This window comes from Rhinoderma darwinii, chromosome 3 (genome assembly GCF_050947455.1).
Source record: "Rhinoderma darwinii isolate aRhiDar2 chromosome 3, aRhiDar2.hap1, whole genome shotgun sequence".
NCBI classification, from domain to species: Eukaryota; Metazoa; Chordata; class Amphibia; order Anura; family Rhinodermatidae; genus Rhinoderma; species Rhinoderma darwinii.
In genome coordinates, this window is record NC_134689.1 from 383,580,056 (window position 1) to 383,594,467 (window position 14,412).

A 14,412-nucleotide genomic window follows, 5' to 3' on the forward strand; every position below is an offset into this window, starting at 1 on the left:
TTCTTGTGGTGATATTTCCAGGAAGTTCATTGACCACTATGACTCTAGCCAACAATGTTTCATAAGCGTTGATCTTAAAGGTGATGTCATTATGGAAGAAAAGAAAATCTCACCAACGGGTGTAACCACAAAACTATGAGGTCTTCGTGTTCATTTAAAGGGGAAGTCCACTGTAAGCATTACTTTGGCATGTTAAAAGATTATGGCCCTGTTCGCGGAAACCGGGCCAAAAAACGTCCGAAAACAGCTCCCATTGATTTTATTCGGAGGTGGAGGCGTTTTTTTTCCCACTAGCGGAATAAAACGCTTGTGGGGAAAAAGAAGCGACATAGCCTATCTTGAAGCGTTTTCCATGTCAAAAAAACGTCATTGAAATCAATGGGGAACGGAGAAAAACGCTGCAAACGGCCACGGCCTTTTTTGACGCAAAACGCTTTGCCTGTAGAAAAAATTGGTAAAAAAAAAAAAACAACTCAAAAACCACGTCAAAAAAGCATGTGTTGCAAAACCACTTAAAAAAAGCCAGAGCTGATTATTCCAGCCAGAATTTTCTGCCTGTAAAAAAACTGTGTGAACTGGGCCTAAGGAGATTTTTCCTAGGACCTTCACTCATTCCTGGAACTAAGGGGCTGTGGTGTCTTGTCAAGCTCCTGAACCCCTTTGGGTAACTGTGACGCACAGATTTTAGGGATGCTGTATAGTGGTCACCAAGTTACAGGTTCCAAGTATCACAACTACCTCTACAGCACCCAAGGGGAGCTGAGTTAATAGAGGGGACCCTGTTAGGAACCTGAACCCCCGTCTATTAGCTGCAGCGAAGAGTGGCTACAAAGTGCATTGCTCACTCAGGAGGAGGAAAATTCCTCCATGTGAACATACCCTTAACAGGGGCTGGGCTGTGACAACTTCCTGCATAGGAACGGATTGGTTGTTATTAATCTGAAATTGAATAGCAATGATGAAATTGTTTATTATGGATGGAATTGCCTTTTATTTTTGTGTTTTTTGCTGCCAGTTGTTACTAAGTTTTAATGTTTTTTTACCTTTTGCCCTCAGAGGTGGATGAATGTTCCCGACCTAATAAAGGCGGCTGCGCGCAGCGCTGTGTGAACACGCTCGGCAGCTATAAATGTGCTTGTGAGCCAGGTTATGAGCTTGCTCCAGACAAGAAATCCTGTGCAGGTGAAATGTGCTAAACTATTCTCTTGTCTTCCTCACTCTTGGTAGGGGTATCCTGTACAGTTTTTTTTACATAGTCCCTTATACCCCACCATTGCATTTTGTCTGGCACCCTCCTCAATGTTCTTCTATTTTGCAGCAACCTGTGGCGGCTTCTTAACCAAACTCAATGGCACCATCAGCAGCCCCGGCTTTCCCAAGGAGTATCCACCCAACAAGAACTGTGTCTGGCAGCTGGTGGCACCCACGCAATTTCGCATCACACTCACCTTCCAACATTTTGAGACTGAAGGCAACGATGTAAGTGTTAAACTGCTGCAGCTATGTTGTGTCTACACCTTTCTTTACTGAATGTAAAATTACATTTTACCCAGACTGCTGAGCGGTACCCACTGTTCCACAACCCCTTCCACTCGTGGGTCTGCGGTTCCGAAGATCTTATAATTACAATTTACCCCAATATCCGACTCCCGAGTTATTCTTTAACTCCACATGTTTTGTAACCTATTTTGCAGTGATTTTTGAGTTGCCCAATATTTTCTTCTCCGTTCATGACCAAAGCTAAATTTGAAATTTTATTGGTATCTGTTAAGAGAGCAGTGCATTGTGGGGCCCCCAAATTTAGATCACATATCTGACTGCTACTTAACTGCGGTGTTTATCCAATAAAACCTGCAGAATTTTCAAAGCAGCTTTCGCTGTGAATAGAGATCTATGCAAGTCAAAATCCCTATAAAATTAAATGTCGTTTTAAACTGTAAAACTTTAAGAGTTGAGGTACGCTACCAATATTACCAGATTTTCCTATTGAATTATGCTGTCTTAACTCTTAACCTGTAACGAATGGCATAGATAGAAGAGAGGGGGCCACATAGCAAAGATCAAAAGGGGCCCCTTGGTCCCGTTTTGCCTCTCCGGACAGAAAGGTCTGGTGTTTTTTTACACCTCCTTTCCATGACAATTCCCCACCCCCATGTTTGCTAATCGTGCAGTTCCACTGGAGCAACCCAGTAGCAAAGGGATGGGACCAACCATGGCTTGGGTCCTCTTTCCCCAAGGACCGCGTAGCAGCCGCATGGTCTTTTTGTATGGTATATACTTTTATGCCTGTAGGCTTTGTACTTTATGTGCACTAGAAACGAAAAATCTGCAATATACAGTGTTTACTTTTTATTTATGAATATATATATATATATATATATATATATATATATATATATATAGACCTTTTACCTCATCACTGTGATATATTTTTGGACTCTGCTTCTTATTATCTATGTCTGCTCCCACCAGGTCTGCAAATATGATTACGTGGAAGTTCGTAGCGGTTTGACATCAGATTCAAAACTTCTCGGAAAGTTCTGTGGTCAAGAGCTCCCCCCAGTGATCAGTTCACAGTACAACAACATGCGTATAGAGTTCAAGTCTGACAACACTGTATCAAAGAAAGGGTTCAAGGCTACTTACTACTCAGGTGAGCCTCCTCCCTGCACGCTCTTCTCCCCATCCTACCTGCCTGTTTACCGCTGAGGGTGGGGGCACTACTGGGTACTCTCTACGGGACAGGTTAATAACCTTTGCTTGGCTTTATGTCAGCTCAACCTTCTGCTTTGCTTGGAGAATCTATAATTTCTTTCTGGATACAGACGCTATACTGATATTACTTGATCGTTCAGTGCATCACACAATACAGAACCAGTCGCGTCATGATTTAGAACCGTTTAATTTTTCATGAGATTCCTGTTTCAGCACTTGGGATAACCAATCTGCTAACTCCCAGCAAAAGCCTCAGACTGGTACTTGTGTGCCATACAGGGCTGGCCTTAGGCTAGGGTGTGCCCAGTGCAGAATTATTTTGGCACACGCTCTCATACTCCATACCTTCTACCAGTAGCGTAGCTATAGCCCCCTGTAGATAGTGCCACAGAGTGCCCTTTTTAGACCGGTCAACCACCCTGTAGATTGTGCTAAACAGTGCCCTCTGTAGATAGTGCCATACTCCCATTCCCCTTTTGTAGATCGTGCCACATAGTGCCCTCTGTACATGGTGACACACACACACCCTTGTAGATAGGTCCGCACCCCCCTGCAGATAGTGCCCCCCCCCCCCCCCAAAAAAAAACTTGTACTCACCTAGCCCCATTTCTGCAATGAATGGAGCTGCAAAGCCTCCTACGCCACGTTAGGCCTGCAGCCAATAAGATGCCGAGTTGGAACCTTTGCTTAGGCCGACGCGATGCAGTAATGTTATGGTGCCGGGCTGCACAGGAATCCTGTCCTGTCGCCTTCTAGACTGCAGGCCTAACGAATAAACGGTGGAGCAGGGAGCTGATGGACGGCAACTTGTAAAAGTGCAGCATATAAGGACTGCTGCTAAATCACACACACAAATATATGTGTGTGTGTGTGTGTGTGTGTGTGTGTGTGTTTGTGTGATTGAATACTACTACATGCTGCGTCTTCCCAGATTAATATATATGATAATAGAAAACAACTTAAATAATCATGTATTCCCTGAAGTAAGAAAGCTGTTAAGTCGTTTCTACTTGCAAACATACTCCCTCGTTTTTGTACAGTTCCATCCTTACAGCCGCACACCCTACTTTTATAGAGTTAAAATGTTCTCCTAAGCAGGCCTATGTGGTTCCATGAATATAGACAAAAACTGTCTAGTGTGATCACACTTCCTTTCATTTGTCCCCTACTTTTTGCTAATGTACATTTGGTAAGTTGGCAGGAAGAAGAGAACAGAGAGAATCAAATATGACTGCAGGGTCAGACTACACCGAGTTTGTTGTCTGTTACCATGGAGACATGTAGTCTGCATAGAAGCTATAGAAACAAAATGGTAGGATATTTTAAATCAAGACCTATTGCAAAGTTGCTTCATTTTTTATTTTAGATGCATTGAGACAATATAGAAAATTTGGTTGTGAAGGTAGACATAGTTTTTAAGTCAATCACTGTCAAAGATGTACAACACCTTTTTAATACACCCTTTTTTTCTATGGAATGACTACCATCCTGCCACCAGCCTATGTATATCGCCAGCAAACAAAGTGTTTTATGTTATGTCCTATGTCATGTCCTAAAACACTAAAGTTCCTGGAACCCCAATGATCCATAGAAGGAACTGGGTGTTCTCCTTGTTAATAGGGCGTGTCCTTACACACTGACATTGTCCAATCAGTGCTGACATTTTCAGATTGTGTAGGGGCACAAGCTGTTGACAAGGGGAATGGTAACTGCCAGTTGTCAGTTTATTTTTACATTTCCAGGAGGAATAAAAGAGGTATGGCCCAACACAGAGTTCTAAGAAAAAATGCTTCAGAATTGGTATTTCATGGGGAATACAAGTATCAACTAAATTAGACATGTCAGGAGGGGTAACAGGTCCCCTTTAAAGCTTACATGGATAAAGAAAAGGTGCACTGTTGGTTATCCAGCCCTATAGAATAAGGAGCTCTAGTTCTTGGGGTTGATGATATAGACACGAGAGGAATATCCAGCACTTTCTGGCACCTTTACATTCCACTAGAGATGAGAAAATTATTCTGGTAGAAATAAAAGTTATAATTGTGTATAAATTCTAAAATTTGGAGTTGGTGCCGACTTTCTGCCTATGTTCTGTAGTAGTCCAGAGTCCAAGATTTATAGTGCAATATGGCTGATGATCTGATCACCTCTACTTGCCGCTATCTTGGAGCTTGACTACCCTATTATTGTTTAATACGGCTGCATTTTAAATTAAACCATACAAGTGACAAGATCGGGTATAGTCAAGATTGAATATGATGTGGTACTATAGACGTCCAGTATAGTGAGATGGGGGAAAGGTATTGACAAATCTGTGACCGATCTCTACCCGGTCCCTTCCCTTGTATGGCTGCATGCAGTGTTTGGCATCTAAGCTGCATGACCCCCTGCACGATAATAACCAGCTGCCAACTCTGTATAGTGGATCAGAAGAAGGAGATGTTTATCCCAGTCCCCTTCTCCTTTCTTTGACTGATCCCATCCCCATGTTTTTCTTATGTCCAATGTTCTTCTCTTCTCCTGTCGTGACCCCCCCTGCCCCCCCCCCTGACATCTTCCCGTTTTACGCTGTTATTTGCCTGTACATTTCCATCCCCACTTTCCACATTTTTGTCCCTTGCTTATTTTGCTTTGTCCCTGATGTTTGTACATTCACTCTCTCCTCTTTCCTTTGTGTTCCTTTACTATGCTGCTATCCTCTACTACTTCTGCTTTTCTTCCTGTCCTCCCCCCTTTTTCTTCTCTTCTCCTTCTCCCCTCCCTCTCTCATTACAGAGAAGAAGAACAAACAGAAGTTATTACAGCTCCAAAAAATGAAACAGCAGCCGCATCAGGCTTTACCCCGGAAGCGTCCTCGAATGAAAACCAGGACAACGAAAAAGACTCGCTCCCCTTAACGAAAGCCCCCAACTTTTCCCCCCTCAATTCTGTATACGTCATTCTCCCCTTTCCCCCTCCCGAACCTCTATACCCTGTCTATCTCTTCACTGCCCACCACCCCATTATACATTCCTACCAAAGGGATTTGAGAAGTCTGCCCCCACCGCTCTTTGGAGACTTTTGGAAACGGTGGAAACTGTATCGCGACAAATAACTGTTACAAGGATCATTTTTATTATTATTTTAGTAAATAAATATCTATTTTTATTGTTTTTTACAAGAAGTATCAGTACATTAGTGCCTATGGGGGAGGGAAATTGGGGTACTATTGAAAACTTCACTCCTCAGGGGCTGATCTGTAAGGTAATGATAACTGGGAGTCGGAGTGATGGTTGGTGACAGATACCCACTGAACGTTTTCCCTTATTGAACCCCTTCCCACTACATCAAGCTGCTTCTCTGGTCCTAGCTGGTGCTCCCCTCTGTGCTTCTCAGGTAATGGCAGAGCTGGTATCGGTGGCAGGGTGGCGGGAGGGAAGTGCTGAGCTTTCCTAATTCTCCCCCTTTCCCCTTCTTGTTCTCCTCAATTCCTCATTCACTGCATTGATCGATTTCTTGTCCTTGTGTTACAGATAAAGATGAATGTTCTCGGGATAACGGGGGTTGTCAGCACGAGTGTGTCAATACTCAGGGTAGCTATATCTGCAGCTGTCGGAGCGGATTCACCCTGCACGAAAACAAGCATGACTGCAAAGAGGGTAATCTAAGCACAAATGTGTGTGTATCTCCTGTGTACGTCACTCCTCATCCCCTCTGTGTCTCGTCATGTGTCCATCTTCAATGGAAACTTGGTGCTATCACTGGAAAACTTTACAAAGTGTTCTGTTATTATAGTGAATCTTCCTGCGATCCGAACGTTCTCGCAGAATTACAATCGTAATCTGTGCTTTTAAGCTCCTAAAGTAAAGGTCTCTCCAACAATTTTTTTTCTTAAATCTAAATAAGTTCATATTACTCTGCAGTTTAATTTCTTAATAAATCTTTCAAGTGGTTTGAGCTTGGTTTTCTGATACCGAGCTCCAAATTCCCTGCATAGACATAAAAGATAACATTCTGGCTACCACTAGAGCGTGCTAATGAGCTTACTGCATACTGGGTTATTGAATTCAATGTATGACACAGTATGCAGCAAGCTTTAAAGCTCCCTCTAGTGGTGGCTGCTGCTAGTCAGCATGTTTTCCTTAGCTATACGATAATATCGATGCAGGGAATTTGGAGCTCTGCATCAGAATACCATAGGTTTGACTGCTAAAAAGTTATATTAGAAAACTAACTAGGGTATGGGGTGTGTTTGAGTTGTTAGTAAATGTTGCTTTCTCTTGAAAAAAAAAAAGAATGACTAAATTTATTTATATTTTTTTTTTTTTTTTTAAAAACACCGTATTTTTTACCTTAAATTAACAATAAAAGGTAAATCTTGATTTTTAGACTAGTGTCAATCAAACACTTTTTTTTTTGGTTGCAGTTAAATCGTGGGTTACCGTAACTTACCTTAATTTTTCCGGAAAGCAAGTGAAGGGTGACTTGCAATGATCGCAAGGCTTTAGACTATGACCCCAACCCTCCAATAAGAGGGCATTAAGATTGCACAATGATCGCCGTTCAGTGTGGTCCAAAAATTTGAATTTTCCCAATGTTCTATATTCTTAGTGTGGGGAATGCACTATACATACATACATACATACATACATACATACATACATACATACATACATACATACATACATACACCAGGCCCACCATCATTGTTTTAAATGTCCTAAAGTTGAACAAGGTTGAGAGCTGTATTGGAGTCCATTCTCTGCTTAGGTAATAAAGGGGGGCTCTAAAAGTGGTACCACCTCTCAGTTATGCCCTAATGGGGCAAACTAAATAGGTTTGATGGAACCCCTTTAACTGCAAAGATGCATAAGGTAAGTGATTCACAATTTTTAATTGGTCCTAATTTCCCTATTGTTTAGACAATGACTCCCAGAATCCTCTGCTGTGGGATCTTATCCCACCTCCGCTCATCACAGGTATTAATTTTCGTTTGCCTAATTCCAGCCGGCTGTAACCACAATGTGACTGCCAGTAATCAGAACATCACCAGCCCCAACTGGCCAGACACCTACCCCAACAAGAAGGTGTGCACATGGCTCGTGACTGCGACCGCAGGACACCGAGTGAAACTGGTAAGCGTCGATCTCCTCCAGAATTTTATTTTTTCGACTTGTATTTAAAGGCAGCATAAGGTTACACTAGCAAAGTACAAAACTATTATAAAGTACAGTGGACCAGCACAAGAGTGGGATTTACATTTCATTTTTAACAATGCGTTTCCTACTCGGCCAACATAGGAATGCTTGTGGCATACAAAGCACATCAAGAAATAGTATTCCTACTCCGATGCATCAAATAAAACAATTACAATGTATACCAAAAATATATAACCTAATAACTAGTGGTGAAAGTAGCGATAATAAAAAGTAATTTGTTTATTTTTTCCATCCAAGTAGAAAAATAAAAACATATTTTATCTGGTGATTCGGTTAATAACTACAAAAGTGGTTCTCAAGGATCGGATCAAAGAGTATAAAGTGCACAGTGATGTGATATACTGGCTTACCCCTTTAATACAGGTCCTACATCAGTCCAGGTTAAGTTACTGGTACCACCTAATATAGCAACCCTGTAAAAAAGAGGTGAAAAATGGACACTTCTCCACCAGCAGAGGCCCGCTGATATGTAGTAGGATTTAAATCCCGGCAAGGCAATGTAGAACATGGTGCCAATAACCGTTAATGGCAGATGAGTATGGGCGGTGTTGGGATGTCGAGCTGTGTGGAAGTAGCCATTGGGGAAAAGCACTGCTACTTCAGATCACCAGAAGTGTATAGTCCGTATAGCCAAAGTCTGCTCTTACCACTAGTGGCGAGAATATAAGTAACGAGGCATAAACGTCAAGCGGTTCATCATGGACCACCATGGTCAAGACGGGAGGACGTCAAATATTCAGAGCGAGTCAAACATAGGACATAAAAGGAGACTATTTTACAATGCAACCAACCAATTGGGCACAGTAACATCAACAACTCATATCAATTGTTAGAGCACCATGGCTATGACATATAGAGGAACTTCCCGTTACTAAAGCAACGGTTCTGCCAAATGAGTAAACCTAAACGTAAAAATGTATAATCAAATTATATAATAATGAAAATTAAAAGAAAGAAAAAGGAAATAAATATAAAACATATAATAATGGGAACTACAATTTTTTTTAATGCAATAGTATACAATCTCCAAACATCGCTCCTGTCCTTACAATGTCCCTAAAACTGTCGGCCACTGGCCCACACATAGTGCCCCCTTCCCAATATTGTGGAAAGAGTGGGAAAGCGCCAATTGTTCACCCGTCGTCTATGCCATCACGAGGCCAGTGGTGCAGTCCTTTGGCCTTATCTATGGTCTGATGCAAGCGGGCAAGATAACAATAGAGACCGACAACCTACGCACTGAAAGTCATGAGAGCCAACACCTGCCAAGAGAAGCGGGTCGAGATTCGCTCGTTTTGTGATCGGCCTGGTTCTCCTGAATTTAACCAGAACTCTGCCAATCCACCCCTGGACCAGCAAGTACCATGAACTACTCCATACAGAAATCGAAAGGGGTCTTCTCATTAGCATTGATACTTTGATCTTCCTTTTCCAGAGTTTATGGAACTTGACTTTAGGGAACTAATAGATGTAAATCTGTGTTTCATAGTTGATTCATTTGCTTGTTTTCTTATTCGTCATCTGACGCTTCCTCCTTGTTCTGCCTGGCAGGTGGTGAAAGAGCTGGAAATGGAGTCCCACCAGGAGTGTTTGTATGACCACATTGAAGTTTACTCTGGTACAAACACTCAGTCTCCTGTCCTAAAGCATTTGTGCGGCAGCAAGGTCCCTGATCCACTCATAGCTCCAGGAAACCACATGTTTCTCAAATTTGTATCGGACAATTCAGTGCAGAGAAAAGGATTCGTGGCAGAGGTGACAACTGGTGAGACACGTCACAAATGTGGGGTGGGCAGCTGTTCCTGGTGAGATGTCAAGCTGTACTGTGTGCGCTGAACTCAATCAGCTGTCTCCCCCTCCCCTCTCATGCAGCTGCATCTCCTCCTTCTCCTTGTCTTCTATTTCCTGTTTTACACTAGTCTGCAGGCAGGGTGGACATTCTCTTAACCCTTGCCAAACACAGCCATTTTTCAGTTTTTCCTACCCGCCTTTTAAAAGCCATAACTTTTTCCATTGACATAGACGTATGATGGCTTGTTTTTTGCGGAACAAGTTGTGGTTTTTAACTGCACCACTTATTTACCATATAATGTACTAAGAAACTGGAAAAAAATCTTGAAGGTAGAATGGGGGGAAAAAAACGGGATTTCACCATTGTTTTTTTTGGTTTGGTTTTCACGGCATTCGCCATGCGGTAAAAATGACATGTTAACTTTATTCTGCGGGTCAATATAGTTATGGCAATATCAAATTTATATAGTTTCTTTTATGTTTTACTAAGAAAAAACAATGTTGTTAAAAAAAAAAAATGTTTTGTGTCATCCATGTTCTGAGAGCCGTAACTTTTTTTTATTTTTCCATTGATTGAGCGGTATGAGGGTTTATTTTATGCTGGGCGAGCTGTGGTATTTTATTTTGATTGTTTTTGAGCACATGCGACTTTTTTTGATCACTTTATTCAGTTTTTTTTTCGTTTTCAATTAAATTTTATTTATTTTTTTCACAACGCTCACCGTGCAGGTAAATTTATACTGTAATTGTTCACACTTTTACGGATGCAGCGATACCAATTATGTTTTTTTTTTTACATTACTTTTTTTTTTAAACTTTAATTACATTTTTTTTATGTATGTATATATGTGTATGTATATATATATATATATATATATATATATATATATATATATATAAACTTTTATTTAACTGTTTTGTTTTTTTTTGCTTATTTTTTTGTTTTAGCCCCCCTAGCGATTTGTTTGATTGCTGGTAACCAACACTGCAATATTTATGTATTGCAGTGTATGTTATTTTCAACCGGCTGCTATTAAACCCCAAGAAGCACAAAGATGGCAGACCTGGTGGTCTTTAGTAGGCCCCCAGGCTTCAATGACAACCATCGTCACCCTGCAATCGCAAAGCGGGGAGGAGTTGGATGATGGGCTGATGGAGAGACCCCCTTTCTGACGGCTTAGATTGTGCGGTCGCTATTTATCACTGCATCAAAGTGGTTATACGGCCAGGTTCTGAGTCCTCTCCAATCTTGGCCGTTTCAGTGAAGTATCGGCTGTAATATACCTGCTGAGTATAGTGCGGGCTCCGCCCCTTCAGCCCACGCCATACGTCCTTCCTGGCTATGACGTTAGTAAATGTCAAAAAAGGGTTAAAGAACTTTCCTGCTGCCGTCCGAATCCACCTATTCCATATCACCTAAATGTTCACATCTTCGTTAGAGGCTCAGTTAGGGGAATCTGTCGCAGATCTGGCCGAAAAGATTGGAAACAAAAGCGCAGCGTGTTTTGCTATGGTTTCCGGTAAAACCCCTGACACGCTAAAGGAAACCCGACAGAACCCATTAACGTCAATGGGTTCGGGCAGGAGCTGGTGTTGACCGTGGTACAACGGAATCTGCGTTTCCGGTGTTTTCGTAATTCTGCTTCTCTGACGGAGCAAAACAACTAAAACACCAAACGCAGGTGTGAACAGGTCCTTAGTAAGTGGTTACTGTGGCAGAGATTTGTAGTATTACGAGACATTGTGACATTATATAAAAATATTGACAAGAAATTAATTATTTTCTTTCTCAGTGTGTGGAGGGACGTTACAGGCAGAAGTCCGCACTAAAGACTTATACTCCCATGCTAAATTTGGAGATGATGTGCACCCAGCGGCCACAGAGTGTGTATGGCACCTACAGTCAGAGGGAAATTATGGTGTGGAGCTGGTGTTCCAGAGCTTTGAGCTAGAGGAGGAACAGGACTGTGGATACGACTACATAGAGATATATGATGGGCCCAGTGAGAATTCCCCCAGGATGGGAAGATACTGCGGGTCAGGGGTATGTATGCCAGTGTGGGACCATTACTCATATGTGTCTTTATCAAACTCCCACAATTGTCCTGCCCCCTAAAAAGGCTCACATGCCCCATTCTTGCATGCAGGGGTCGCATCCTTGTGACCCCTCTCGGCCAAAAGGCTACCCTAATACTATATATTAGACTTTTTTTTTAAGAAACGGTGTGTGTGGGAAAATAATGTAAGCAGCAGTTCTAGAAAAAGTTACTAGACTGTTCTGCATCGAAAACTGAGATTGTAGTACTGCATCCAATAAAGGGCCGGGGTCAGTGGACAATATTGTTAATCCTATGGAGGAAAGCTAGGAATAAATAGTCCTGATGCCGAGAAGCTAAACATAAACAGTAAACTATTTGTTCTGTTTAACCTTTTAGGATTGTCAGCGAAACCACAAATCGTGCGGTTTATAACATTACCCCGCTAATCTCCTACTGACCACTGCCAATGACCTTCTCTTGCTTGTTTATGGTCTTTGAGGGAAAGTATATATTTTTAGAAAATCCCTGACAACGGAAAAATTATAAGAAATCCAATTAAAGGGACAGAAAACTTAGTCAGTCTTCTGTCTGATTTCTGTGCAGGTGGAAAGAATCTATTGTACCCTCTTTTCAGTCATTTTAGGCTGGGGAGAGGCTAAGTGTAGGCAGCTGGATACTGGTTGTGAAAACAAGCTCCAATCAACCATACAGCGCGTCGATCAGGCGTTTCGTCAGGGCAATGATCGGGAATGGCCGTTCGTATAAGCCCTTGTTCAACTGATCATTGGCCTGTATCTAAGGGCCTTTAATGGGATGTCTCACTGGAAAACATCTGCCCCCATTATCTGTATTTTGAGGTTTTTCGAATGGGAGATATGTGACAGTCAATGAAAATTGCACGAAAAGGGTAAACCTGTAGGTGGAACATCATAAACCGTAACCTGGCACCACAGGAATTTGATCCTAGTATAATTTCTCCATTCAGTACAAGCAAGCATTTGAGGTCCAGTGGACAACGACCACGTCCGTACACGCAGTGGTTGTTTCCATGCAGAAAATGAATGGTTTCCGGTAACATTAGAAGACATACAGTGGAGGAAATAAGTATTTGATCCCTTGCTGATTTTGTAAGTTTGCCCACTGTCAAAGTCATGAACAGTCTAGAATTTTTAGGCTAGGTTAATTTTACCAGTGAGAGATAGATTATATTTAAAAAAAAAAAGAAAATCACATTGTCAAAATTATATATATTAGAGTTCAGCCTCCTCCAGACCAGTTACACGCTCCAAATCAACTTGGTGCCTGCATTAAAGACAGCTGTCTTACATGGTCACCTGTATAAAAGACTCCTGTCCACAGACTCAACTAATCAGTCTGACTCTAACCTCTACAACATGGGCAAGACCAAAGAGCTTTCTAAGGATGTCAGGGACAAGATCATAGACCTGCACAAGGCTGGAATGGGCTACAAAACCATAAGTAAGACGCTGGGTGAGAAGGAGACAACTGTTGGTGCAATAGTAAGAAAATGGAAGACATACAAAATGACTGTCAATCGACATCGATCTGGGGCTCCATGCAAAATCTCACCTCATGGGATATCCTTGATCCTGAGGAAGGTGAGAGCTCAGCCGAAAACTACACGGGGGGAACTTGTTAATGATCTCAAGGCAGCTGGGACCACAGTCACCAAGAAAACCATTGGTAACACATTACGCCGTAATGGATTAAAATCCTGCAGTGCCCGCAAGGTCCCCCTGCTCAAGAAGGCACATGTACAGGCCCGTCTGAAGTTTGCAAATGAACATCTGGATGATTCTGAGAGTGATTGGGAGAAGGTGCTGTGGTCAGATGAGAATAAAATTGAGCTCTTTGGCATTAACTCAACTCGCCGTTTTTGGAGGAAGAGAAATGCTGCCTATGACCCAAAGAACACCATCCCCACTGTCAAGCATGGAGGTGGAAACATTATGTTTTGGGGGTGTTTCTCTGTTAAGAGCACAGGACTACTTCACCGCATCAATAGGAGAATGGATAGAGCCATGTACCATCAAATCCTGAGTGACAACCTCCTTCCCTGCACCAGGACATTAAGGCTATGTTCACACGGGGTATTTTGCAGGAGGAATATCTGCCTTAAAATTCTGTTTGGAAGTTTGAGGCAGATATTCCTCTCCCTGTACGCCGATTTTCGCGCTGTTTTTCGCCCGCGGCCATTGTGCGCCGCGGGCATAAAACAGCGCGAAATACACTTTCTCTGTCTCCCATTGAAGTCAATGGGAGGTCAGAGGCGGAAGCGCCCGAAGATAGTGCATGTCGCTTCTTTTTCCCGCGAGGCAGTTTCGGGCCGTTTTTGCCGAGTTTTGCGACGCGGTTTCCGCGTCAAAAAACTCTGCAAAATACCCCGTGTGAACATAGCCTAAAAATGGCTCGTGGCTGGGTCTTCCAGCACGACAATGACCCGAAACATACAGCCAAGGCAACAAAGGAGTGGCTCAAAAAGAAGCACATTAAGGTCATGGAGTGGCCTAGCCAGTCTCCAGACCTTAATCCCATCGAAAACTTATGGAGGGAGCTGAAGATCCGAGTTGCCAAGCGACAGCCTCGAAATCTTAATGATTTACAGATGATCTGCAAAGAGGAGTGGGCCAAAATTCCATCTAACATGT

General features: G+C 42.3%; 1 protein-coding gene across 1 annotated transcript in view; it reads left to right on the plus strand.

Moving 5' to 3' along the window:
• Positions 1-14,412, plus strand: part of BMP1 (bone morphogenetic protein 1) — a 102,599-nt gene that overhangs the window by 85,015 nt on the left and 3,172 nt on the right. Inside the window, exons 13-19 of the mRNA XM_075858861.1 lie at positions 1,057-1,182; positions 1,319-1,479; positions 2,473-2,653; positions 6,228-6,353; positions 7,702-7,829; positions 9,465-9,678; positions 11,498-11,748. Coding sequence (XP_075714976.1) covers positions 1,057-1,182; positions 1,319-1,479; positions 2,473-2,653; positions 6,228-6,353; positions 7,702-7,829; positions 9,465-9,678; positions 11,498-11,748 — 1,187 coding nt within the window. The remainder of the gene's footprint in view (positions 1-1,056; positions 1,183-1,318; positions 1,480-2,472; positions 2,654-6,227; positions 6,354-7,701; positions 7,830-9,464; positions 9,679-11,497; positions 11,749-14,412) is intronic.